The sequence below is a fragment of the Oryctolagus cuniculus genome, chromosome 9, assembly GCF_964237555.1.
Source record: "Oryctolagus cuniculus chromosome 9, mOryCun1.1, whole genome shotgun sequence".
In the NCBI taxonomy this organism is placed as follows: Eukaryota; Metazoa; Chordata; class Mammalia; order Lagomorpha; family Leporidae; genus Oryctolagus; species Oryctolagus cuniculus.
This window is the reverse complement of record NC_091440.1, coordinates 86,929,788-86,957,494: the sequence shown is the minus strand read 5'-3', so window position 1 is coordinate 86,957,494 and position 27,707 is coordinate 86,929,788. Positions and strand designations below refer to the sequence as shown.

Genomic DNA, 27,707 nt, shown 5'->3' with positions numbered 1-27,707 from the left:
AGACATGGTCCTGGCCCTAAAGGAATTTACCACCTGGCAGTAGATTCTATCTGCTGCCAGCCTGCACACTACTTACCAGCCAGAACACTGTCTGGCTCTCAGTAGCTAATAATAAGTATCTGCTGAGTGAATGAACAAATGAACATTAGTAGGGTTGAGTATTTAATAGCAAACATTTCTACCTGAATTTCAACATTTTTGATGAAGAGACTGGAGAAAGCTCAAGACTGTTTAGCACAAATCTGTTCAAATAGGATGTAAAAATCACATGAAATGTTATAATTCAACCTTTGTAAATCTGTATACTCAGTAATCACTCTTAGCTGTTTACATCAGGGAAATTATCACATTTTCTAATCGTGCAACTTTTCATTGTATCTTTTAGACAATCTGGAGATGATTAAATTAATAGTGTGGGGTGGGCGCTTAAAAACAGTAGGTTAAGCCATTGCTTGGGATGCCCACATCACATATGGGAGTGCCTGGGATTGAGCAGAACCTCCACTTCCAATCCAGCTTCCTGCTAATGAGCCTCCGAGGCAGTAGACTATGGCCCAATTTCATGGTTTCTGTCACTCATACAGATCCAGCTGGAGTTCCTGCCCTTGGCTTTGGCCTGGCCAAAGATCTTTTTTTCTCTGTCTCTCCCTCTCTGTCACTCTAACTTTTAAATAAATAAACAAAACTTTTAAAAATTAAGAAATAAAAACCTTAGCTTAAAAAATAAACATCTCAAACATTAATCAACATAGTTGGAAAATAGAACTTTCAATGGAATATAGCTGCTTAGCCTTTACCAATCTGTAAATGGAAGGATGGTTTGCAACTGTCAGTTTTATGAAAGCTTTATGTCATTGCTCTCTGAATAGTAAGTAACTAAACTGCAACTTCATTCAGTTCCTCTAACATTTCATAACCCATGTTGGTAAGTCATAGAACACTCCTACACCCTAAAAAGAACTGTTACACTGAGAGAAGGAGCTTAAAATATTTTTCACCATAAGAGGCCTGATCCAGACTACAACATTCAAAAGTCTGGTGTCAATTTCCAGGAGGTATCCACTATTATGTTCAGATCCTATGACTGCTGATGGCAGAAGATACCCCAAGATGTAAGGCTGTATACATAACCATGCATTCTCAAAAGTCTATCCTACTCTTCCTAGCTCCTGTTTTTAGAAAACATAGTTTAGATTTAAGCAATTGCTGTATAAACCCAAATTTCTAACATTTTAATAACATCTCTTTCGTTATTCCCCCCATTGTTTTCATATGTCTTAATTATTTCCAATGAGTACTGTGGGATTCTTTCTAATATTTAGAGAAAGTCAATGTATATATATATAGTAGAGAGCATGGTTTGACTTCTGGTATAGCCCACATGGTACATTAGAAGACACACAGGAATACTGCCATTAACTATCTCTAAGTCTATGAGTCAGTTTCCTTATTTATTAAAAAGCAGAATTAGATTAACCCTCAATTCTGTGATTTTACAAGTGAGTACAATGACAATTCATTCTACACTTTTATATCTAGATCCAACCTGATGGACTATTCACTGTTTTTCACAGCAATCAAGATGAGTACAGATTTATACTGACACAAGCCTTAATTTGAAGTTTAGATTTAATACATTTAATTATATCATTTGATGTGATTCTTCAGATATGAGATGTATTTTAACCTTTCCAATGGGTACAAATAATCCCAAAGATCAAGTCTTACTATAAAACTCATCAATCAGTAAAATAAGTTGATTAATCTTTTTTTTTAAAGATTTATTTATTTATTTGAAAGGCAGAATTAAAGAGATGCAGAGGCAGAGAGAGAAAGGGAGAGGGAAAAAGAGGGAAAGAGGGAAAGGGGGAAAGGGAGAAAGGGAGGGAGAAAGGGAGGGAGAGAAGGAGGGAGAGAAGGAGGGAGAGAAGGAGAGAGAGAGAGACTTCCATTTGTTGGTTTACTCCCCAAATGGCTGCAACAGCCGGAGCTGTGCCGATCTGAAGCCAGGAGCCTGGAGCTTCTTCTGGGTCACCCATGCGGGTGCAGGGGCCCAATGACTTGGGCCATCTTCTTCTGCTTTCCCAGGCCATAGAGAGAGCTGGATTGGAAAAGGAGTAGCTGGGACATGCATCTGCACCCATGTGGGATGCTGGCACTGCAGTAGGCAGTTTTACCTACTACATCACAGCGCAGGCCCCCTAAGTTGCTTAATCTTTTAAAAAGCGTTTATTATGGGGCTGGCGCTGTGGCATTATGGGTAAAGCCATCACCTACAGTGCTGGCATCCCATATGGGCACCGGTTCAAGACCCGGCTGTTCCATTGCTGATCCAGCTCTCTGCTATGGTCTGGAAAAGCAATAGAAGATGGCCCAAGTCCTTGGGCCCCTGCACCCACATGGGAGACCCAGAAGAAGCTCCAGGCTCCTTGCTTCGGATTGGCATAGCTCTGGCCGGCCGTTGTGGCCATCTGGGGAGTGAACCAGCAGATGGAGGACCTCTCTCTGCCTCTGCCTCCCTGCCTTTCAAATAAATAAATAAATCTTCAAAAAAAAAAAAAAAAAAAAGAATGCTTTCATTAGAACAAAACTCCCCACTAAATGTTTGTAATTTTCCCAATCCTTAGTTTTTACGAAGTCTGGACTAAAAAGAGAATTTTTTTACAGGATGTTAGCAAATAAAACGCTGCATATTTCTACACTGTAAAAGCATTATCATTTTTATTGGCTGAATATTGCCCCAGTGAGTTGATGTGCTATCAATTTTTAACCCTTCCCTATTTTTAAGTAATGAGATTGAATCTAATTTGCCAAACTATACACAATGTTGCAGTGAACATCTTTGTACACAATTTCCTCTTCTTTTAGATTATTTTTAGGACAGTAAATCAGCTAACAGAATATTTATAGTGTTTTACAACAAACTGCCATATAGCCTTGTGAGAAGAGTCTATCATTATACTTTTTTCACCCATTTGAGTAAGAGTTTCATATTACAGCAATAAAGATACTAACAACTATTCAATGGTATTTTACTGTAGCTTTTATATTCATATTTTTGATAAACATGTTCGATACTGCTCCCTGTAACTTACTTACTATGTGTCTTCTGTTTTCGACAGTTATATTTATTTATTTATTGGTACTTTTGTATCTTTTTATCAAGCCTAAATTTGTTTGAACAACCTCTCTGTAACATTCTCATACTTTTGGCTTACCTGTTTTTAAGATGTGCCTCCAGATCACAGCGTTGCATTACATCATGGCACACTGAAGAAAATGGACATAAGACCAATAATTTGTCTAGAAGTTTGTGAACCAGAATACTAGATTTCTTACACAACTTAAAATGAAGTCTCTTTCGGTCCAACGGACAGAAATCTTTCTCCTGTAAAAAGTTTCTGAGGCACTTGTAGCAGAATGTGTGTCCACAGGGAGTATCTAGTGGCTGCAACAGAGGCTGAAGGCAGATATGGCAGACGAGGTCATCGTCCACTTCATTCTGGTAATTGTACAAGTGGTTTTCTCTTGTCCAGTGCTGCTGGCCACATTCAAAACACAGGGGGTTTAGGGAGGAAGAGGAGGTCTGTTCCACAGACACCATCTCATCACTGGTCGTTCCCATTTTGCATCAGCTAAAGCAGCTGCTTTTGTCTCATATGTCAGACTCGGCTTCAGGTTTGGTGTCCTTTATTAGGAAGTGATATATCTGACTAATGCAGCCAAGGTCCGTTTTTCTGCATAAACAAACAAATGGAATATTAATCAAGACAGGTTCAAAGTGTCAACAAAATATTATTAGTTACCTTTTTGCAGTACAAAATTAAAGTTTAGAACAGCCAAGAAACTAGTCACAAAAAATTAAACACTGTTGGCCTTCTGTATCCGTGGGTTCTGCATCCATAGGTTCCACCAACTACAGAACAAAAATATCAGAAAAACAAAAAACAGCACTGGACATGTACGGACTTTCTCCCCCTTGTCGTTGTTCCCTAAACAATACAGCTTATATAATGTTCACATCATACAAGGCTACAAGTTAGCTACAGATCATTTAAACTGTGTATATGTTCTGTGCAAATACTGGGCCATTTATTTTAAGTGACTTAAGTGTCTGTGGATTTTGATATCTGTCAGGGTTTTGGGACTGATCACCCAAAGATACTGAGGGATGACTGTGATGGAATTAAGATATTTTCTAGTTGGCTAAGAAATGTGACGTACACTGCCAGGTTTTCAATGAAAAAAGAACTGGTGGTCAAAAACAAAGATGCCGTTCATTACATGACATAGAAATAGTTGATTTGTTTTACTGACTGAAATCCCCAAATATCTCACAGCTCAATATAAAAAAAAAATTGAAAGTCAATTAATAAGGTGCTAAAAATGCAATTTGAAATTATGGAACACATTTACATTTGTCAACCCAATCATGGCCTACAGTTCTGAGTTTATGCATTTACAGTACTATACCAAAGATTATGTCTTTGAAATACAGTTCTCATGGACAATTCAATCTGCTAAGGGAAACCTTTGTTTGGCATTATATTAAAAAAATGGATTTCAAAATATGTATGATTTGAATAGTTTCTGTACCTGACTTATACATATATATATATATGTGTGTGTGTGTGTGTGTGTGTGTGTGTTTGTGTATATATATATATATATAAAACACCTGTGGAAACTTCATAAGGTATAATAGTAATTCATTCCAAAGAGAAAATGTACTGTAATTCACTTAAGCAGATGAAACCTGCTATAACTTTCAGTTCCACCTCACACTATTCCACTCTTCCATCTGGGCTTGCAGACTAGGGCAGCCATCTCCCTCCCTCGAGGTCTGCAACAGCCTAACCCAGGTTTGCGCAGCCTGCCAGGGACTGCTCCCCTCATGGAAGGGCTTCCATACTTCCTGCTGTGAGCACCACAGGTTGAAAATCCATCTCCAGAGGCAGCAGCTCTTACAGAGCTTCTGGTATGTGCCAAACGTTGAGGAGTGGTAAGGAGGGGAGAGTCCAAGAAAACCTGTTAATAAAATTCAATGTAATAAGTATGCTATGCTAAATTTATTCCCAGGATGCTATGTGAGTATGGGAATGATGAAGAGAATTGCCTTTTAACTGTGTTTTCCTCTGTGGCAGGAAATACTTTCAAAAGGGGTTAAAAACTTGGACTGCTGAGTTGTGACAGGAAGCGTTAGAAAGAATAAAAATGGGACAGGGGATCCTGGGCAAGACAAAAGCTTAATTAGCAAGAGCTTCTTTTTCACGAGGAATCTGAGGTAGGTAAAACATTCAGGTCAAAGAAAACACACTCAGGACATGGGAATTCTAAAATTAGCATCCCTGCAACAAGAACAGAAGGCCAGAACACCATGCTGATGGTGCTAGTGCTTGTATTTCAATAAATAAAATTCTCCCCTGTCAAGTGTAAGTATTCGCTATTGTATTTATTTGAAATATTATGATTATATTTTTTAGAAAAATAACATAAACATTTTAACAGATTTAATAAGAATGGCCATGAATCAGGTGGGGGTAGGAAAGGATTCCGGTAGGACAGCTGACCTCAGATAAATCTTTTTTTAAAACTACCAATAAGACTTTTTAAAACCTATCAACAGGGGTTGGCATTGTGGCATAGTGGGGTTAAGCCACTGCCTAAGACACTGGCACCCCATTTGGGCACCTGTTGGAGTCCCAGCTGCTCCATTTCCAATCCAGTTCCCTGCTAATGCACCTGGGAAAGCAGTGGAAGATGGCCAAAGTGCTCGGGCCACTGCCCCCAGATGGTAGACCCAGAGGAAGCTCTTGGCTTTGGCCTGGCCCAGCCCTGGCCATTGCAGCTGCTTGGGGAATGAACAAGTGGATGGAAGATCTCCCCCGCAACACACACACCTCTTTCTGTAACTCTGCCTTTAAATAAATAAAATAAATCTTAAAAAAAAAATAAAATAAAATATTAAGAACAGCCTGTGTTCTAAACCCTCATCAGTAACTATATCGGACAACATTTCTTGTATGTTATAACTCACGGAGCCTGCTCTTTACCCTCTGAATGCCACAATGTTTGGACATCGGTGCAAGGTAAGTGAGGTTAAGGAGAGAAACATCGTGTGTCTCATCTTGGGCAGACAGGGTGGTTGGAACTGGTATTTTAATACAGGATTTCTTCAGATTATTGTTTCCCACTCAGCAAGAAAACTCATACCCTTTGCTCTTCTTTGTTGGTGATAGCGCTTACTCTAATTTTTCTTTTCCTCAAGAAAATATATGGCAATTTTAACCTCCCACATAATGACTAAGACAGCACTTAAGACTATTATATTCAAGCTACTTTCTAAATCTCTAAATAACTTTAGATCTTTGATTATTTTAATTTTATCACAAAATCTTTTCACAAGCACAATTAGCATGCTCCCATTTAAAATATCAAATAATAACTGCATTATCTCCACCCCTGAAATACCCCTATGTTAGCATGAAGCAAACATTAAAATGAAAATTAACATAGATGAATCACTAGCATGTGCTATAAATATTGATTAAAGGACTGTACTGCTACATAGCATAAGTAGTTAAAGAGTACAGACCCCAGAGGAGTCTGAGGAGTCAAATCTTTGCTGGTCACTCATTAGCCCTGCTTTCTTAATATATTCCCATTTCCTTCTCAGATGCAAAATGGGAATATCACCAGTGCCTATCTAGGATGATTAATATAAAGAATACTCACTTGGGGCCGGTGCTGTGGCACAGTGGGTTAACACCCTGGCCTGAAACGGTGCCGGTTCTGGTCTGACTGCTCCACTTATGATCCAGCTCTCTCCTGTGCCCTGGGGAAGCAGTGGAGGATGGCCCAAGTCCTTGGGCCCCTGCACCCACGTGGGAGACACGGAAGAGGTTCCTGGCTTCAGATCGGTGCAGCTCCGGCCATTGCGGCCACTTGGGGAGTGAGCCATCGGATGGAAGACCTCTTTCTCTCTGCCTCTCCCCTCTCTGTGTAACTCTTTCAAATAAATAAATAAATCTTTTAAAAAAATACTCACACAAGTATGCATGTATGTATGCATGCACACAAGGGTTTTCAAAAAATTCACGTAAAATGGAATTAAAAGATAAGTTTATTTTAGTGCAAAATATTTTGCAATCAAGAAGCTTATGGAGGGGCTGGTGTTTGGAGCATTGGTTAAGACCTCACTTGGGATACCTGCATCTCATATTTGAGCACTTGGTTCAAGTCCCAGTTCCTTTGTTTCTGAGTCAGTTTCCTGTTAATGTGCACCCTGGGAGGCAGCAGATGATAGCTCAAGTACTTGGGCCTTTGCTACCCACCTGGGAGACTTGGATGGAGTTCCAGATTCCTGCTTTTGGCTTGGCCCAGTCCTCGTTGTTGTGGCATTTGGAGGGGAAAGCAGTAGAAGGAGTATCTCTATTTCCCTGCCTTTCAGACAGAATGAAATGTAAAAAAATGTTAAAAGTTCATGAAAAATGCATATTATGAAAAAACAATGCATAAATTTCAAAGTATTTTTGCATCAAAATCAACTTTTTCTAAGATTTATTTATTTGAGAGGCAGAGATACAGTGAGAGAGAGGGAGACACAATGAGAGTGAGAGAGTGAGAGAGAAAGAGAGAGAGAGAGAGAAACTCTTCCATCTGCTGGTTTAGTCCCCAGATGGCTACAAGAATCAGTACTGGGCCACACCAAAGTCAGGAGCCAATAGCTTCATCTGAGTCTCCCACGTGGGTGGCAGGAGCCCAAACACTTAGGTCATCTGCTGCTGCTTTTCCCAGGCCATTAGCAGGAAGCTGGATTGGAAGTGGAGCAGCTGGGACTCGAATCAGAGTCTGTATGGGATGCTGGCATTGCAGGAGGTGGCTTTACCCACTACGCCATGCCAGCCCCAGAAATAAACTTATCTTTTAATTCCATTTTCAATGGACTTTTCCTAAGGCAGTGTGTGTGCGAGTGTGTGTATGCGTGGAGTGTACTTGGTGTAAAACAGTGCCTAACATATCATAGGTGAAATATAACTGTTAGCTATCATTAAAGAAATAAAAGCTCAGACAGATAAACCCAATTTTTTCTTGCTTAAAAATAACTCAATAATAAATTAAATGATTATGGGAAAAAGGAAAGGTATTTCGTGACAGCTTTGGAGTGTGAGTTCTATAAGAACTGACCCTACTCCTCCAATCCCCAGGCCCACAGGTGGATGATTTTCTTTCTACTTTGCGTGCAAGTCCATTGCTCTGCCTTACCCTTCTTCTCTCCTTGGGGTCCCTCTCTAAAATAATAGAGTTTGCTGTGGTTTGGAAAATGTTTGAATGCATTCCCCAAAGGTTCATGTGCTGGAAGCTTGTTCCCTAGTGTGGCAATACTGATATGGTAGAACCTGAAGAGGTGGGGCCTAGTTGAAAGTTACTAGGTTGCTGGAGGATAACCCTCAGAAGAGTAATATAGTTCTCACTGGACCCCAATTAGTTCTCACGAGGGTGAGTTGTTAGGAAAGAGTGAGCCTGGTCCCTAAATTGCTCTGGTTTCTGGTTCTCACAAGGTGATCCCTTCTGTACACAGCTATTTTTTCCCTTTCCCCCTTCTGTTCCTCTGTGATGCTGTGATGCAGCCAGGTGCCCCTCACCAGAGCCCAAACAGAACTGTGAGCTAAATAAATTCCTGAATCTTTTCTGTCCAAAGTACCCAGCCTTAGATATTTTGTTAAACCAACAGAAAATGGACAAAGAACTCTAAGAGCTAGAATTCCCACAGGGGAGAAGCTCAATAAATGCTGAATGACCATCTGCATGACAACAGGCTTAGTGAGCTTAGGTGAGCTGAACTACATTATGGGAGGATATGCCCAAGTTTATATATAATTTTGATTTCAGACACTATCTATATACCTATGAGCACAGTTTGAGATATTAAAATAGAAGTTAAATAAATATTAGCTTCAAACATTTCTCAAAATATAAAGGTAAAAGGTAGCATAATGTGTAGCTTTACAAACAATATTATCTATTCAGCAATATCTAAGAACAGTAAAGGGAAGGAAGCTATTTAATTGGCTGGGGTTATTACAACATATTTGTGATAGCATCTTGAAAAGTAGCTGGGGCGATAGAAAAGGAGTTATAAGACATATTTTTTATTTGATTCCAGTCATGATGAGTATGCTTGGTCTTCCTGGCTTATGGGATAAGAATATCCTGGTAAGCACAAAGACTCTCAGAAAGAATTATGGGTTTTCAACATTAATTTGCATATCCAAAACTATATATTATTCAGATCATTTCTCTCTTTTTAAAATTTATTTGAGCAGTAGAGTTGCAGACAGAGAGAAAGGTCTTTCATCCACTGGTTCACTCCCCAAATGGCTGCAATGGCTGGAGTTGGGCAAGTCTGAAGCAGGGAGCCACCAGATTCTTCTGGGTCTTCCATGTGGGTCCAAGGGTCCAAGCACTTGCACTGTCCTCCACTGCTTTCCCAGGATATAAGCAGAGAGCTGGATTGAGAGAGGAGCAGCTGGGACAGGAACTGGTGCCCATATGGGATGCTGATGATGCAGGTGGAGTCTTAGCCTACTCTACCACAGCACCAACCCCAGATCATTCCTCTTGATGTTACTTTTGACTCAGATCTACAGAGTCCTCTGGCCTTACCCCAGCTCAGGGGGAAAGAAGACAAGCTAAGGTTCATCAGCTAAGGATGGCTGCAGAGAAAGCCTCTAGGATTCTTTTGACTCTAAAGGCCAGGAGTCCTCTCCCTTCAGCTCAGCTTCAAACCCTCCTTCCTCCACCAGACTCCTCCTACTCATGGGGGCCCTTCCCTTCCCTTAGGCTCTGCTCCTCTTGACACATACCTTCATTTCAGCAATTATTAGATTGCACGTTTGCTTATCTGAATCCTCTTGGCTTTGAGGATAAAGATAGCATCTTTTTTATCTTTTGTACTCCCACTCTTGACAGGTCCTAGAAAAAAAAATTGTTCTCAGGGTCATATGTGAGCCTAAAATGAATGACAGTCTAGTTAACTACATATATGAGAAAACTTGCTGCTTTAATTTTGGTACTAAGAAGCAATCAACACACTGGGCTCTGCCTTGTAGTTTGCTAAAGAATATAGTATTCCTCCCTTTAATCTTCAAAAGGCAGAGGGGAAAAGTTTCCTTACTTGATATCAACTCAAGAAAATTTTCCTGTTTTACATAACACATATTAGCTTTGATAGCTGCCTTTGGATAAAGCAGTGGTTGTCCAGACATTCTGCCCTCAGGATCCTTTTACGCATTCTGTACAGGTTTGGCCATTTCTTAAAAAACAAACATATAAATACCATACGATCCAACAATATCACTCCTGGACATTTATCCTAGAGCAGAGAAAACTTTCAGCAACTTCGTAGCAGTCCAAAGCTAGAAACAACCCAGATGTTCAACAGGTAAAAGGTTGAACAAGCTGTGCTGCATCCATACCGTGGAATCCTACTCAGCATAAAGGAACTATCGATACACATAACTACCTGGAGGGATAGCCACAGAACCACGCGAAATTACTCCTTTTATGTAACATTTTTGACACTACAAAATTACGGGATCAGCTGTTGCCAAGGGTTAAGAAATGGGGTAGACAAAAGGGCAACATGAAGGGTCTTTATAGTGATGGAAATGTTCTATACTTTGTACTCCTGTCAATATCCTGGTTTTGATACTGTACTACAGTTTCTCAGGATGCTATCTTTGGGGGAAAACGGGTAAAGGGTACTTGATATATCATTGTATTACTTCTTTTATCTGGATATGAACTTACAATTGTCTCAAAAGAAAAAGTTACTGTTGAAGATTCCTAAGAGCTCTCATTTGTATTTCTCTATTTTTGAATTAGTAATTAAAATGTTTAAATATTCATTTGTTAATAAACAGGTTAACATTTTTATGAAGATTAATTTTTCAAAATAAAAATAAAAGTGTTATTCTATATTTTTGTAAATCTGGAGTCTCATATCTGTTTTGTTTTCAATGTGTCATGAGATCACATGTAAATTCTAGAAAACTCTACTGGACACTTGTGAGAATGAGAGAAAGGCACTACGAAAACAATTTTGATTTTGTGGACCAAATGAATGAGAATGGGGTGAACAAATGGTACAAAACATTAAAAACCTCTAATACCTTTCTTTCAAAACAAACAGCAGCCCATAACAGACAATGCATTTGAGGGGGCAAAACAAAACAAAACAAAACAATTGGGATGAACCCTGTTCTAGGAGTCTATCTCTACTGGAATAAAGCTCTTCCCCCAGAGCCTCTTCCTATCAGAAGCAGCATATCTGGATATTTGTATAGAAATATCTAGCATAACACATGGAAGCCTCACATCAAAACTCTACCCTTAAATTAATCAACACTTACTCTCTATTGTACACTACTAGGAAAACTACCAATTATGTTTCCAACAGCTCCACAACTTTTTTTTTTTTTTTTTTTAAGATTTTTTTGGCCGGCGCTGTGGCTCACTTGGCTAATCCTCTGCCTGCGGCGCCGGCACACCAGGTTCTAGTCCCGGTTGGGGGGCAAGATTCTGTCCCGGTTGCCCCTCTTCCAGTCCAGCTCTCTGTTGTGGCCCAGCAGGGCAGTGGAGGATGGCCCAAGTCCTTGGGTCCCTGCACCTGCAAGGAAGACCAGGAGGAAGCACCTGGCTCCTGGCTTCAGATCGGCGCAGCGCACCAACCGCAACGCGCCAGCTGTAGCGGCCACTTCGGGGGTGAACCAACGGAAAGGAAGACCTTTCTCTCTGCCTGTCTCTCACTGTCTAACTCTGCCTGTCAAAAAAAATAAATAAATAAAAATAAAAAGATTTATTTATTTACTTGAGAGGCAGAGTTACAGACGGAGAGAGGGAGAGACAGAGAGAGGTCTTCCATCCTCTGGTTCACTCCCCAAAGGGCCGCAAAGGCCAGAGATGAGCAGATCTGAAGCCAGGAGCCAGGAACTTCTTCTGGGTCTCACATGCAATTACAGGGGCCCAAGGACTTGGGCCATTTTCTACTGCTTGCCCAGGCCATCAGCAGGGAGCTGGATCAGAAGTAGAGCAGCTGGGACTTGAACCACTGCCCATATGGGATGTCAGCGCCACAGGCATATGCTTAACCTACTAAGCCACTCACTCTCATTTCTCTACAGAAAACTGTAACTCAGTGCGCGCAGCTATTTCCTTCTTTTCCCCTTGAAGCAACAGTGGAAAGACCATTTTAGATTTAAGCATTCTCATGCTACTTGTGTTAGCTGTATGTCTATTTAATAATCTAGAGAATTAGTAAATTAAGTAAAAAATGCTAGAAGCTATGAAACTTAGGCCCTGAACTCTATGCCAGCTGGGTAACTAGGTCACTACACAATGCACTCATTCATTTACCACATGTTTACCCAATGTCTACTCTGATATTCTGGTGCCTTGGCTTTCTGGCTATAAGCTATCAGCTTTGCTTATACAGTAGGTGCCTACCCCTCCATGCCCCCCGTCCCCAATACACACAGATTTACAACTAGCTCCAAAGTGCTTTTATTTCTGTTTTTATATATAATAAAATACTTAGTGATATGTCATACTTAACTTTTAGTCCCAATACGTGTTAGCTTTAATTTTTTTGATAATTGCCTTAATCTCTCAAATATTCAAAAAAGAGGATAGTCATGGTGGCTAGTAGAAAATTTACAGATCTATACTAAGATAATCGAAAATGAATCTTGATGTGAATGGAAGGGGAGAGGGAGTGGGAAAGGGGAGGGTGGTGGGTGGGAGGGACGGTATGGGGGGGAAAGCCATTGTAACCCATGAGACGTACTTTGGAAATTTATATTCATTAAATAAAAGATAAAAAAAAAAAAAAAAAAAAAAGAAAATTTACAGATCTGAAATGTTGTTCTATTTTTAGCTCTTCTAATTTTGAACCAGTAAGCTATGATGATGAAAAGCTTTCTTTAACGCAAAAGGCTAAAGGCAAAAACCAAACTGGGATGTGGGGATGGACATTTGGCTCAGAGGTTCAGACATCACGTGGAGTGCCCAAATCCCATACCTGAGTTCCTGGTTTCAGTCCTGGCTCCACAGCTTCCGATTCAGCTCCCTGCTGGTATACACCCTGGGAGGCAACACTCCATGGCTCAAGGACTTGGGTTCCTGCCACCCTCTGGAGAAACCCAGACTGAGTTCTGGGCTCCTGGCTTCCACCTGACCCAGCCCTCACTGTTGTGGGTATCTGGGGAGTGAACCAGTGAATTGAAGATCTGTCTGTCCCTCTCTCTCTCTCTGTATCTCTGCCTTTCAAATAAAGTGAAAACATAAGAAAACAAAAACAAAGCCAACCCAAACTGGGTTAAGTGCCCATTCCTACACTCAGATAGTTACAATGAAGTTATCTAATAAATTATTTATTTATTCATTTGAAAGGCAGAGTTACAGAGAGAGAGAAGAGAGACAGGGAGATATTCCCAAAAGGCCTAAGCAGCCAGGGTTGGGCCAAGCTAAAGCCAGGAACCTGGAACTACATCAGAGTCTCCCACATTTGTGGCAGTGTCCTAAGCACTTGGGCCATCTTCCATTGTTTCCCAGGCATGTTAGCAGGGAGCTGGATAGGAAGTGGAGCAGCCAAGATTCAAACCAGAACCCATATGGGAGGCCAGTATCACAGGCAGTGGCTTAATCTGCTGTGCCACAATGCTAGCTGCAAAAGTAATCCTCTTAAAAATCATGCTAAAATATTATCTTAGAGTAACCTAAAAGATAATTTACATAAAGCTATTTCAAGAAAAGGAATATACTAAATGGCATGCTAAACATTTCTACACAGCTAAGTATCTCGGCATACTTCTTTCAATAAAAAGACTCCCACAGAAAGCACTTTATTCCTGAAAAGGCAGAACTGATGGCACCTACATCACATGGGCTCTCCCCAACAGCACTCCTCACTAGCCAGCTGATTTGGGGCAACTTCTAAGTGTTATATAATACATAAAAGGGAGGAGGTGAAGATCACTGATGTTTTCATTGGTGTGGATTTACAGCTGTGATTAATTTATCTGCTGGATATGATTTGAGTGCTTCTGGATATTATATTCAAAGACAATTGTCCTAATTGTAATCAATTAAAGCTCTCCCCTTTTTTCCCCTAAAGGATGAAAGTCTTCAAAGGTTTAATTACTTCCACAGTAAATTCTAGAAAACATTTGCTTTCAAATGATTAATGATTTCTTATTTTCAAAGTTCATTAAGTCCTTCATTTCCATAATTTTGAGTAACAATCATCCAAGTGAGTAAAGGTCGTCAAAAGAGCAAGACTTGGAGTTAGGACTTGGGTTCAAAACTTGGCTGGGCCACTCAAAAACCAGCAGAGTCACATAATGACGTGGCTTAACACTGAAATGTCTATAAAGTCCCATTTCCTCCTGCTAAAAATAGAAATGGCACCTTGCTTATGACACAGGGTTATAGTGAAGTAAAAAATGTCACGCTGCCAGAAATCCTTTTAACAGCCAGAAGGCGGTTGTGATAATAACTTATTATTAAATTCATGACTGTACAGGATAATGCAGATAACAGCAGGTATGCTGGATTCCTGGGGAGCCCACATTCTTCCCCTCGCCTGGCAGGGTGGTGGGTGTGGATCTGATTCCCAGCTCCAGGATTGATCACCTGAGCCACACTGTAACACCTGCTTCTACAGCCTTTTCACAGCTTCTGAACCAAACCACATCTCAAATTCCTTAATTCCAGAAATGTCCTTTGAGCACATACTCTTTTTGTGTGTGTCTACAACAGAATAAACATGTTTCTATAGCAGTGTCCAATACTGTTGGCTATAAAAATGATCTGAATCCAAAGCCTATCTTTTTTTTTTTTTTTTTGACAGAGTGGACAGTGAGAGACAGAGACAGAGAAAAAGGTTTTCCTTTCCATTGGTTCACCCTCTAATGGCCGCTGGGGCAGGCACACCGTGCTGATCCGATGGCAGGAGCCAAGCGCTTCTCCTGGTCTCCCATGGGGTACAGGGCCCAAGCACTTGGGCCATCCCCCACTGCACTCCCTGGCCACAGCAGAGAGCTGGCCTGGAAGAGGAGCAACTAGGACAGAATCTGGTGCCCTGACCAGGACTAGAACCCCGGGGTGCCGGCGCCACAGGCAGAGGATTAGCCTATTGAGTCGCAGTGCCAGCCAAGGTTTTGTTTTCACAGTACCAGACATTTTAAATTCCATGACCTGAAAGTTTTATTATCATGGGTACGTGCATACATATCAAGGGAGTAACACAAGACAGATAACTGAACACTTTTATTATGACAAAATTATGTAAGATGCTACAATGCTACCAGAGAAAAGTAGTTCTCTACTGGTTCTCAGGTGAGGTGATAGTTAGAAGCCCATGCTTACATCTATCTGAAGGACTAATAAGGTTTGTTTACATTAACAGTAAGCACTAGTAACTATTAGTAGTATAAATAGATATATTTAAAAGGCAAATCTTGCTCCAAAATGAATCTTGTACTTTTTCATAAAAAAAAAAAATCTAAAGCGACAGAAGGACAAACTTTTCAGTCTTATCTCCTTCAACAAAAGTAAAGGAATCAGCAGGACACTGCTATTCTGTGATCAAAGTCCTACAACAAAATAAACAAAGTGGAATTAAATCAGTTGGGATAGGTTTTATAGTGATGCTATTAGTAATAATTAAGATTTCCCAGGAAATGCATGAAATCTATTCTCTTCATACAGATTTTTTTAAAAATAAAAGCATTCTAGACTGAAATAAATATAAGATTCAGAAAAAAAAGATTCCCAGACTTCATTATCTTAACTATGGAGAAAAAAAATAATTTAAGTTCTGTAGCATTCAAAGCTAGACAGACACCAATAAATAAAGTATAGATTTTATTTAAGATTAAATACTTAAAGTTAAAAATTTCCGGATCAAGAATGAATTTGGGCCAGACCTCAGCAGACCATCACTAAGTGGACCAGATGTCTGCGTTTTCCCATGGCTAGTCTACTTAGACAATAGCCTCAGGGGCACAGAGACCAAAACCTTACTGGCCTTGGTATTTATCCAGATTGATTCCCATGAGCTACCAGAGGGCCTTCTGATTTATTAAGCGAGTCTATTAAATGTGAGCTACAGTTCTAATACTGAGAAAAATTAAAACAAAACCCTCCCTATATTGTAATTCATGATTCAGATTCACATGTTACAAATGAAATGTCCATAATATAAATGCTTAGCATCACATGACTGGAAGTAAAATATCTGTAGAGTTAAGCCACAAATAGAGTCTGTACTATGTTGAAGTCATAAAGATGATCAATAATGAACCCCAAATTTTATCACTTTTCCCACATTTCAAAACTGATTCAAACAAAAACCCCAGGTTTAACACATTACTACCTGCCTTTTTGACATCTCTACTAGGGAATTTTTACAAACAAAATACATACCAAGGCAAACTAATTCTTCTTCTCCCTAACTTTCTTTTCTTCTTCTTCTTCTTTTTTTTTTTTTTTTTTTTTTTGACAGGCAGAGTGGACAGTGAGAGAGAGAGAGACAGAGAGAAAGGTCTTCCTTTGCCGTTGGTTCACCCTCCAATGGCCGCCGCGATCGGCGTGCTGCAGCTGGCGCATCCCACTGATCCGATGGCAGGAGCCAGGTACTTCTCCTGGTCTCCCATGGGATGCAGGGCCCAAGTGCTTGGGCCATCCTCCACTGCACTCCCTGGCCACAGCAGACTTTCAAACCTGATCTCTGAAACATCCTCCCACTTATCCATGATTTACTGAAACTAGCCCACGTACAGGCACGACTAAACAAACCAAAATCTTTGCCTCTGTGAAGTTACATTTGGGGGATGGAGGGAGAGACAACACACACACACACAAATAAATAAATATACATTATTTCAGATGCTGAAAAGCATTATAGGACAAAAGAAAATAAAATAGGGAGGATACAGTACTGGGAGAAGGATACCTATTTTAAAGGGGGTGATCAAGGAAGAATTCACTGGGATGGCACCATCTGAATTAAAACCAAAAAAGCAACTAGAAATCCCTGTAGGTATCTGATGTAAAAATGTTCGTTAGAGGCCAATGAAACAGTAAGTACAAATGCCCTATGATCAGGATATACCAGGTGTGCTCAACAGTAAGAAGGCCGACGTGGATGAAATGGGCCAAGCTGAGGGAAGAAGAGATCAGTACAGAACCTGAAGCTGACTAAATCTTGCAGGGCCTTAAAAAATTAGGTTTTTATGCTGAGTAAGAATTTTAACAGAACATTCTGGCTGCTATGTTGAGAACAACCTGAAGCAGTCAGAGGCAGAATTATTAGAAACCTACTGAAATATTACAAGCAAGAAATGATGGTAGATAAATATAATGGACACAGTTGAGATAGTGAGAAATGACTCAATTCTAGACACATTTTGAAGGCAGAACCAATATGGATTGCTGATGAAAAAAATGTGCTGACTGCAGGTGAAGGCTGATTCCAAGATTTTTGGTCAGAGCAACTAGAAAGTCATGATTACTGTAACTGAGATGCAGAAACCTGTAAGAGAGTAGGTTCAAGGTGTATGCTCAAGGTTGATCATGTAAAATTTGGCATGCCTATTAAATAGTTCAGAAGAGACACTGAATAGGCATTTAAATACACATGTCCAATTGAAAGAATGACCACATAAATTTAGAGCCACTGATGTACAGATAGCATGGGAAGCCAACAGGTTGGAAAAGATCACCAAAGGAGAGTAGATGAGAAAGCAGAAAGAAGGGGGTTTTGGCTCTGGGAGATTTCAACAATGCAAGATCTGGGAGATGAAGAGGAACCAAGTTGAGGAAATGCAGCCTGTGATTGGAAGGAAATTAGGAGAGTGTGGTATAGAGAAACCAAACAAAGACTGTTGTAAGGTGAAAGGAATGTTCACCTGTGTCAAATCCTGCAGGCAAGTAAAATGACTTGGAGTGAGAATTAAGCATTGGATTTAGCAACATGGAATTCATCACATCTGTGACCTGGATACAGAGTTTTGGTGGAATGGCAGGAGAAGAATGGGCTCTGGAATGAGTTCAAGTGAGAACAGGAAGGGAAGAATGATCAATTACAGTATGTCTACTAGCAATGGGGAAAGTATATTCTGGGAGGAACTGAGAGGATCAGAGATGACAGCACCCCACCCACCTCCATTAACAAAGTACTTTTCATCCCAATTTACAAGTGTACTACTTGCATCTATATCCACTCTTAATTCATCAGACCACTCCCTCTCCAGTCTAAAGGCTAGTCTCTCTCTTTCACATGGGCTCAATATCCTTTCCCTCTAGCAAGTTTCATTATTCACCATTCTACAACTCTTCTCCTTTCCTCCACCTTCATTTTACCTCTACTATGTTCGAAACACAAAACCATGCTTGCTGTAGATTTTTTAAAAATGTATTTATATTTATTCAAAAAAGGAGGGAGGAAGGGAAGGAGAGAGATCTTCCATCTACTAGTCCACTCCCCAGATACCTGCAACAGCCAGGGCTGGGCCAGGCCTGAAGCCAGGAGTAAGGAACCCAATCTAGGTTTTCCAAGTGGGTGGCAAGGATCCAAGCACTTAAGCCTCATCTGTTCCTTCCCAGAATATGCATTAACAGGATGATGGATCAGAAGCAGAGGGGGGACCCAAACCCAGGTACTCCTACATAGGATGCAGGCAACCAAGAAGAGGCTTAATTAACCCACTTACTACAATGTCCACCCCTAAAAATACTTTAATCCTAAATGTTAAGAACTGTGTGTGTGTGTGTGTGTGTGTTTAAATAAGACCACTAGGTTCTTGTGGGGGGTTATTTAGGACTGGGATACAAGAACTGTTAAGACTGTGAAATCTCTTACTTAGACCATTCTTGTCCTAAAATATCTTATTATTAGGAATAAAACCACTGAAAACTCTGTGATTGTTACCACTTTCAAAACACTTCTCATAAAAATCTCTCTATAGGGAGAAGCCCCTTAACAGGGCAATAAGACCCAGTGTTTAAGACAAGGTCAAGAGTTATCAGCCTTTGAGAACTCTAAGAATGATCTGCATCCCATGGTTGAGAATAGTTCTAGAGGAAAGTGTTTCAGAAGTAATCCTGCTCCACACTATGATTTACACTTTCATCTCCCCCAGAAATTTCTCTCTGTATATTGTGACTGAAACTAGCTAACCTGAACCTCATAGGCGAAAACCAGCCTGCACCTTTGTGCAATGTAAAATGTAAGTTGAGGGGATGAATGGTGATGATACAGTAGCAAATACCATAGCAGGGTAGCCTATGTAGTAAAAGTATGGGGTTTGGGGTCGGTGCTGTGGTGCAGGACAAACCTCTGCTTGTGGTGGCAGCATGCCACAAGGGCGTCATATGGTTCGTGTCCCAGCTGCTCCTCTTCTGATCCAGCTATCTGCTTGTGGCCTGGGACAGTTCCTGGGCCCCTGCACCTGCGTGGTAGACCCAGAAGCTCCTGGTTTCTGCCTGGCTCAGCACTGGCCTGGCCAGTGTAGCCATCTGGGGAGTGAACCAGCGGATGGAAGATCTCTCTCCCGGTCTTTCCTTCTCTCTGTCTGTACTCTACCTTTCAAATAAATAAATAAAATCTAACAAAAAAAAAAAAAAAAAAAAAAGAGTACGGGGTTTACCAAGCAAACATCAGGTCTCTTCCATCTGCTCTGTTTGGCACATAACATTTCTCTTGATAAACTGGCATTTTGGAAGGAGTGATTCAATTCACTGGAATCTACCAATCTTGAGTAAACAGATATAAATGGGTTTTTTAATCCACAAAGCTAGGGCACAACTATGGTAATTTAACTGTGCCGCCACTCAAATCCAGCAAGAAATACTCTACATCCTTCATGGAAAAGACCGTTGCACACCATAAACAGTTGTTCCCAGTTAGCTGCACTGAAGCCACATGCTTTGTTCCTTTTCTGAGCTTCCTTTTGCCATGTGGTTCCTTGTCACTTTGGATTTCTGAATGCCCAGCCTGCAGCAGAGTAGCAACCTTCAAGTATATTGTGTGTGTGGCTGGAAAGTATGGAGGGGATGGGTAACAGATGGCAGAAAAACTAAAAAGGAAACACTGTTGGAGTACTATGTATAGAAAAACCATGGAGAGTTATAATAATGAAGCAGAGAGGAAAATTTACGTCTAGAATTTTCTATTTAAGAAGATTGGGAAGTGCATAATGGAAAAAAAAAAAAAAGCCTTAAGAATATGGTGGGAAGAGCAAGGGGAGTGGGAGTAAGGGATGTAAGGGCAGAGTAGGCAGGAAGAGAAAGAAAGGGAAAGGAAGGTGAGACAGCAAGAAGAAAGATTATCCAGGTAGAGACAAAGCAGCAACTTTTGGGAGCAGAGATTTGAATGGTTTGAAGTGACATCGGTTAGAGCACAAGGTTTGGGGACTTGGACGTGGCACAGGACATATAGACAGAGAATGGGATGTCTGTTAAGATACTTGGCCTTTGTCATATAAATATATTATGAGGTAGGAGAATGAAAATGATAGAATTATAGTTATTTATGTTAAGAGACCACCTTTTGTGATGCAGAGGTGAAACTAAATGCATTTAGGATATAATCACAAAGCAGTAGGACCTGAATTAGAACAGCTGTAGTCAGAACAAAACCTCTAAAGCCCCCAAATCAGTAGGATTTGGTGAGACAACTAAAAGCTAAGAACTCCTTTGTTCATTCATTCCATCTTTCATTGCCTCTGTTTCTTGCTGGCCACCTGCTGTGAGATAATAGCCCTATAAAGACCAGTAAGGAAGACTTGGTTCTTATGTGAAATCTACACAAGTGAAGAGATGTATGGGCACTGTACTATAGGTATTCTAAGTAATGTAGAAGAGATTTGAGCATCTGCAGATTTTGGTTTCTACAGGAGATCCTGGAATTGATCCTCCTAGGAAGCCAAAGGGTGACTGGAACGACACAGTTTTTATACATGAGTGTGAGTCACAGAAACTTTAACTGCTGGGGAGAAATAGATCTTTCCTCATACCATGCACAGATCAGAATACAGTGATAATCAGAATTTTTAAAAACTGTACAGAGAAAGACAACAGAGGCAAATCTTTATTTTATCTGGTTGTGAAGGAGGACATAACAGTAGTGAAAGTACTCTCAAAGGACAAAATGAATGGATTAATTCACACAAAAACCGGCAACTTCTTTATGCCAGCAGACAACTAAAAAGTAAAGGAGCTTGTAAAAAGTCAATTATGGTAATGTGGGTAAAGGTTATCTTTTTTTTTTTAATATTTATTTACTTGAAAGGCAGAGTTAGAAAGAGGAGAAATAGATACAGAGAGGGGTCTTCCATCTGCTGGTTCACTCCTCAATTGGCTGCACTGATCCAAAGCCAGGAACCAGGAGCTTCTTTCAGGTTTCCCAAGTGGGTGCAGGGGCTCAACGACTTGGACCATCTTCTACTGCTTTCCCAGGCCATAGCAGAGAGCTGGATTGGAAGTAGAGCAGCTGGGACTCGAACCGGCACCAATATGGGATGCTGGCGCTTCAGGCGGCAGCTTTACCCGCTATACTACAGCGCTGGCCCCAAGAGTTATCTTAAATATTGAGTCCATAGCAATCGATAAGAAAAACACTACTATTTAATAGAAGAACATAATGGGATCAAGGATACTAAAAATGCACTTTGTAAGTGAAAAGGATAATAATCATGTGTGCTTTTGCTAGAATTTAAAAGATGGAAATTAAAAGAAAAATAAAGTAATATTTTTATAAAATTTATATATATTAAAAGGAATCAAACTGATCAGAATTAAAATAATTTATAGATGAAGTCATCATTCTCACAAGGGTTCTTCAAAGAGTTTGTAGAAGAGAGGGCATTTGGCCTAGAGATTAAGCCACCTTTTGGGATGCCTGCATCCCATATTGGAGTGCCTGGGTTTGAATCCTGGCTCTGCTCTGTATTCTAGCTTGCTACTAGTGCACACCCCGGGAGATAGCAGGCGATAGCCCAAGCAGACAGCTCTATCAGAAGTAGAGCATCCCTTATAGGATACTAGAACTGCAGGTGGCAGCTTTACCACTATGCCACAATGCTGGCACTGAAACTTTGTTTTATACTTTTGTCAAACCAATGGGTAAGAATGTAATACTGGGGCCAGCGCTGTGGTGCAGCGGGCTTATGCCCTGGCCTGAAACGCCTGCATCCAATATGGGCGCCGGTTTTAGTCCCGGCTGCTCCTCTTCAAATCCAGTTCTCTGCTATGGCCTGGGATAGCAGTAGAAGATGGCCCAAGTCCTTGGGTCCCTGCACCCACGTGGGAGACCTGGAGGAAGCTCCTGGCTCCTGGCTTCAGATTGGCACAGCTCCAGTTGTTGCGGCCATCTGGGGAGTGAATGAAGACCTCTCTCTCTGTCTCTACCTCTCTCTGTAACTCATTCAAATAAATAAAATAAATCTAAAAAAAAAAAAAAAAAAGAAAGTAATACTACTACAGTATTAATGATCTGTGATTACTTTAAAGTTTACCATATAAGAGTAAAATGGTCATTTTTCAATTCAATTATTGTTTTTTAACCAGTCTATCTATATACCCACAAAAATACGACCTTTCTCCTTTTTGTTAAACTTTTTATTAGGTAAAGCACTAAGCTTTTTTACAGTAATGGAAATTTAAAATGTTATCTCAAAAACTGAAACAAGGGACAAGAAAGGAGGGTGGGAGGGAGAAAGGTGGAAGGAGAGAGAAAGGGGAAAGGGAGGAAGGAAGAAAAGAAATATTATTTAGTTCTTAGAACTGTATCTACACACCATATTGAATCTGTTAAAAACTAATTAAATTTCTTTTTAAAAAAGGTACAGAAATAGAGGCCCAGTTGAGGAAACTGAGGCACAAACTCCATGGTGTGGTCTTCAGTCTGCTCTTAAACCCAACTGTATTAAGCCTCTGAGGTGTGGAAAAGAAAGTACAAAGGTAAAGAAAAGTAGAAGCAAGGTATATCCTTCTAGATCCCTTATAAGTACACTACTTCTTCTTTTCAAAAATGAGATTCTACTTGTATATTATTGGATAGCCATTTACAATTTTTATCGGGGAGCCTATGTTGTGGTGCGGTGGGTTAAACTGTAACCTGAGAAGCCGGCATCCATATTGGAGCACTGATTCGAGTCCTGGATGCTCACTTCCAATCCAGTGCCTAGGAAAATACTTGGGTCCTTGCCTAGATGGAGTTCAGGGCTCCTTGCTTCAGCCTGGTCCACTGTCAGCTGTTTGTAGCCATGTGGGGGGTGAACCAGCAGAAGAAGATCCATCTCTCTCTTCCGCTCTCTCCTTTCTTTCTTTGTAACTCTATCTTTCAAATAAAAAAATAAATCCTTAACAAAAATTAAAAGGAAATACAGAAATCTAGAAACCATACTTCCATTGTTAAAAAATCAAACAATAAATTCATAGAAACAAGTATTTTGGTATTAACCATCTGTATTTACAGCCATGTTTTTATTGAACATACGCTAACAGGCTACAAACAGCTCATTACCACTGGCTTCTCTTGTGTGCTCTCCTAGTCACATATTATGCAGTGGTTGCAGAAGTTCAAATAGGGGCCAGCGCTGTGGTTAAACCTCGCCTGTGGTACCAGCATCCCATATGGGCAACAGTTTTGAGTCCTGGCTGCTACAATTCTAATCCAGCTCCCTGCTAATGCTCCTGGGAAAGCAGTGGAAGACAATCTAAGAACCTGGGCCACATGGGAGATCAGGAAGAAGCTCCTGGCTCCTGGCTTCAGTTGGCCCAGCTCCAGCCATTGCAGCCATTTGGGGAGTAAGTCAGTGGATGGAAGACCTCTCTCTCTGTAACTCTGCCTCTCAAATAAATAAATAAATCTTTAAACAAAAAGTACAAAATATACATGAAAAGTGTGTGTATGTGTATATAGAGAAATGAGGTGTATAAGATATAAAATACTATTTATATAATAACATGTGATTAGGCTTAGTGTAATTATATTAAGAATATATGTACTATTTTTAAAGTAGATGAAATGTTATTAGCTACTCAGATGTAAACAGAAAATATTAGCTGTGATGCATGCTTACGAATCAAAAGGGCAGATGAGTCAGTCTTAATACAGTAATTCACAATGCCTGCAACTACTAACATCAAATTTCAAAGGAAAAATGAAAAAGGTATAAAAGCAGTGTTACTGAGTATATTAACTTCTAATAGAGAAGGAATTAACGTGAGGGAATTGATTTTTAAAAAATTTTCTCTCAAATACTATTATCTTTTTACCTGTTTAGACAATGTTTTTGAGGAAGTGGGGTTGCAGATTCCATTTTGACATTCTCTATCCTTATTTGCTTTTATTTTGTTTTTCAAATAAAATGACTTTAAGAAAATGTCTCAACTGAGTGATCTTCATACATCTAATAAAAATTAATACATCAGCTAGTTTTAAGGACATAATAGGAAACAAAGCTAAATGTTAAAGGAAAAAATCTGATATAGACAAGGAGGTAGCTAGCATAGAGCTGAGGTCACCAGTCCCTTCCTGTGACCCCGCCTACTCCACCTAAACCACTCACCTTTTGCTGCAGCTGAGGTAACCCAAAACAGCCATTTTCTCAAAACCATCACCCAGAACCTATGCAGACTGAAAACATCCAACAATGGTTGCTGACTGCATGCCTGCAAGGACCTACAATTAACTATTAATACATACTATTGGAGTAAAATTATCATGGCTGACATTCCTACTCCCATTCATGCACCTGACACCATGACACTTCTGAGATTTCCAAAAAAGGCACTCAAAGGTACTCAAATCCCGCCCTTAATACCACACTGTAATATGTGGTTCCTCCACTCTCTTCAGGTCATAAAAAAGGGATAACCCCAAGCCTTGTTGGATGCAACTCACTCTCAAGTGTGCCCATACTCCCTCTCCTGTGTATACTTTCAGTTTACTAACAATAAATCTTATTCCTTTGCCACCTTTATCTGTGTCTTCTCTTTGAATTTTTTTTTTTTCTGATGAGAGAAGCCCCAGGATCCTGGTTTCAGCCTGGCCCAGCCCTAGCCACTGTGGCCATTTGGGGAGTGAACTAGGAGACGGAAGATCTGTCTTTTCCTCTCTGTGTAATTCTGCCTTTCAAATAAATTAGTAAATCTTGAAAAAAAAAAAAAAAAAAACAAAAAACCACAAAATCCTGGACCAAACTATCAAGCAACAAATCCTCTATTAATATGAAACACTGCCATGCCGGCGCCGTGGCTCAATAGGCTAATCCTCCACCTTGCGGCGCCGGCACACCGGGTTCTAGTCCCGGTTGGGGCGCCGGATTCTGTCCCGGTTGCCCCTCTTCCAGGCCAGCTCTCTGCTATGGCCAGGGAGTGCAGTGGAGGATGGCCCAGGTGCTTGGGCCCTGCACCCCATGGGAGACCAGGAAAAGCACCTGGCTCCTGGCTCCTGGCTCCTGCCAGGATCAGCGCGGTGCGCCGGCTGCAGCGGCGGCCATTGGAGGGTGAACCAGCGGCAAAGGAAGACCTTTCTCTCTCTGTCTCTCTCTCTCACTGTCCACTCTGCCTGTCAAAAATAAAAAAAAAAAAAAAAAAAAAAAAAAAAAAAAAAATATGAAACACTGCCAAGGAGTACATCTGAATGGAGGCAACTTAACAAGATCTTCTCAACATGTAACCAATACCTGTCCACTTAAGTCTCCTTATACAGTGATTCTCTGAAGGTTTACCTTCCTCTCCTAAAAGCAGGCATTTCCCTCTTAGCAGATACAGAACTGGCAAACACAGGTTCATGTATATGCTCACAGCAGATGTGTAGGGAAAAAAAACCTCAAACTGTTGACCAAGGATCAACAGATGGAACTTCTAGAGCCAAACTAAGAGGGTGGCGGTGGTTTCAGACACAGAGCAAACCATTCTGCAGGGGACATTATCTGGCTGTCCTCTAACTCAACCAAGTTCTGACACACCATCTACCTGAAGATACTATCACAGATCCCACAGGCTGAGAGTTCAGTGCCACAAGACTGCCCCCACTTCAGATGTCAATCGAAAGTTCCGAGTGTTTTAACCTATGCTTCTGACTGGTAAGAATGGGAATATCTTTCCTTTGATTTGATTAATTTGCTAGGGAGGCTCACAGAATCAGGTAAACACTGGAGTTACATTGGCTGGTTCATCACAAAGCCTATTACAAAGGATATATAGCCAAATGGAAGAGATGTAAGGCATGACATGGGGGCAAGAACTTTCAGGACTTCCCCAGGCTTGCCACCCTCCAGAAGCTCCAGGAATCCTGTGCTTTCAGGCTTTTATGGAGGCTTCAGTACACAGGCCTGACTGATTAAACCACTGGCCTGGAGGATCAACCTGACCTTTGTCCCTCCCCTCTCCTTGGACTTGGCAGGGTGGGGCTAAAAGTCACAGGCTTCTAATCAGGCTTTGTCCTTTTGGAGCCCAGCCCTTACCCTGAAGTTACATAAGGGTGCTGGGCCACCAGTCAACTCATTAACATACAAAAAGACACCTAGCACTCCTAAAATCCCAAATGTAAGAGTACCAAATCCAAATATATATCTACTAATATCAAACCTGCAAAAATAATGTTTCCGTTAGTCCCCCTGTATATTCCAGAACTAGGAGGAAAGATCAGCTAGGATAGTTGAGCTGGAATATTTTCTCACGATTTCTGTGTAGCCCTGCATTGTAACTGCACACCCTGTCAGTCCAGTACACCCACCGTACCATGATGCACCTGTGTCTCATCCAGGACCAGGAAGGAGGAGACACCATGACGGCCAAATGGAAGTTAAGCTCCATGAGGAGGAGCCATGAAACTCCCAGAAAGCCTTATGCTTAAACTATACTCCATTTGCACATTCATAGGGCACCACCCCCTATCTCATAAAAGAGACAGAGTGGCCTTTCTCTTTTTTGGGCTACTATCATGCTAGTGAGTCCTTCTCTGGCCCACTGATGAAGGGTATCTTCGTGTGGGGTGGCCTACACTCATTTGTGAATGTACGCTCACTTTTTAAAATAAAGCCTGATGTCACTTGTTTATTGCTAGGGGGGAGGGGGCTCTAAGGCTTGTGGTTATCAGAATTCAACCATTCCTTTCTTTTATAAATGGCCAACTTCACTGGAACCTTGTTTTCCTAGTTTCATTTAAAATAAGGTACCCCATCAGGCCTTGTACATCAGCACTTTAAGATGGCAACTTAGAAGCACTGCTATGACACACAGGAGAATCAGACACTCAGTACAGTGATGTCTAGGTCAAGTTGGAACAAAGGAACCAAGTGTAACCGATATGCAAGTGGAGGAGGAACAATTTCTACTACAGAATTCAGGGAAGCTTCTTGGAGACATGCACTGGCTCAGAAACAACAGGGGGAACCTCAACCGGCAGTTACAAGGGACAAGGGACAAGGTTTAAAAACAAAGTATTTTGAGAACAGTCAGAGCACCACACACAAGTGAGGTGGTAAATGTTCAGAGAGGGCCAAAGGGATGGACTGTGGTAAGAAAGCTGAAGGCCTTGGCTAACCCTGGAGGAGTTCCAGAGGAAGAAATGTTGTGGGTAGATCTATGTGTCAGGAAAGGTAACTCTGGCAGCACTGTTTGGTACGGGT

General features: G+C 40.8%; 1 protein-coding gene across 5 annotated transcripts in view; it reads right to left on the bottom strand.

Annotated features, from left to right (window-relative positions):
• The window catches only part of LNX2 (ligand of numb-protein X 2), a 94,579-nt gene that overhangs the window by 36,549 nt on the left and 30,323 nt on the right, over positions 1 to 27,707 (bottom strand). The window contains exons 2-4 of one of the 5 annotated variants that reach the window (XM_008275210.4): positions 9,867 to 9,975; positions 7,335 to 7,443; positions 3,219 to 3,737 (exon numbers count right to left, since the gene is read on the bottom strand). In XM_008275210.4, the coding sequence (XP_008273432.1) occupies positions 3,219 to 3,625 (407 nt within the window). In that variant the 5' untranslated portion in view covers positions 3,626 to 3,737; positions 7,335 to 7,443; positions 9,867 to 9,975. Of the gene's footprint in view, positions 1 to 3,218; positions 3,738 to 6,735; positions 7,009 to 7,334; positions 7,444 to 9,866; positions 9,976 to 27,707 lie in introns of those variants that run through there. The other 4 variants (XM_008275213.4, XM_008275212.4, XM_051834137.2 and 1 more) reach the window with 4 other exon arrangements.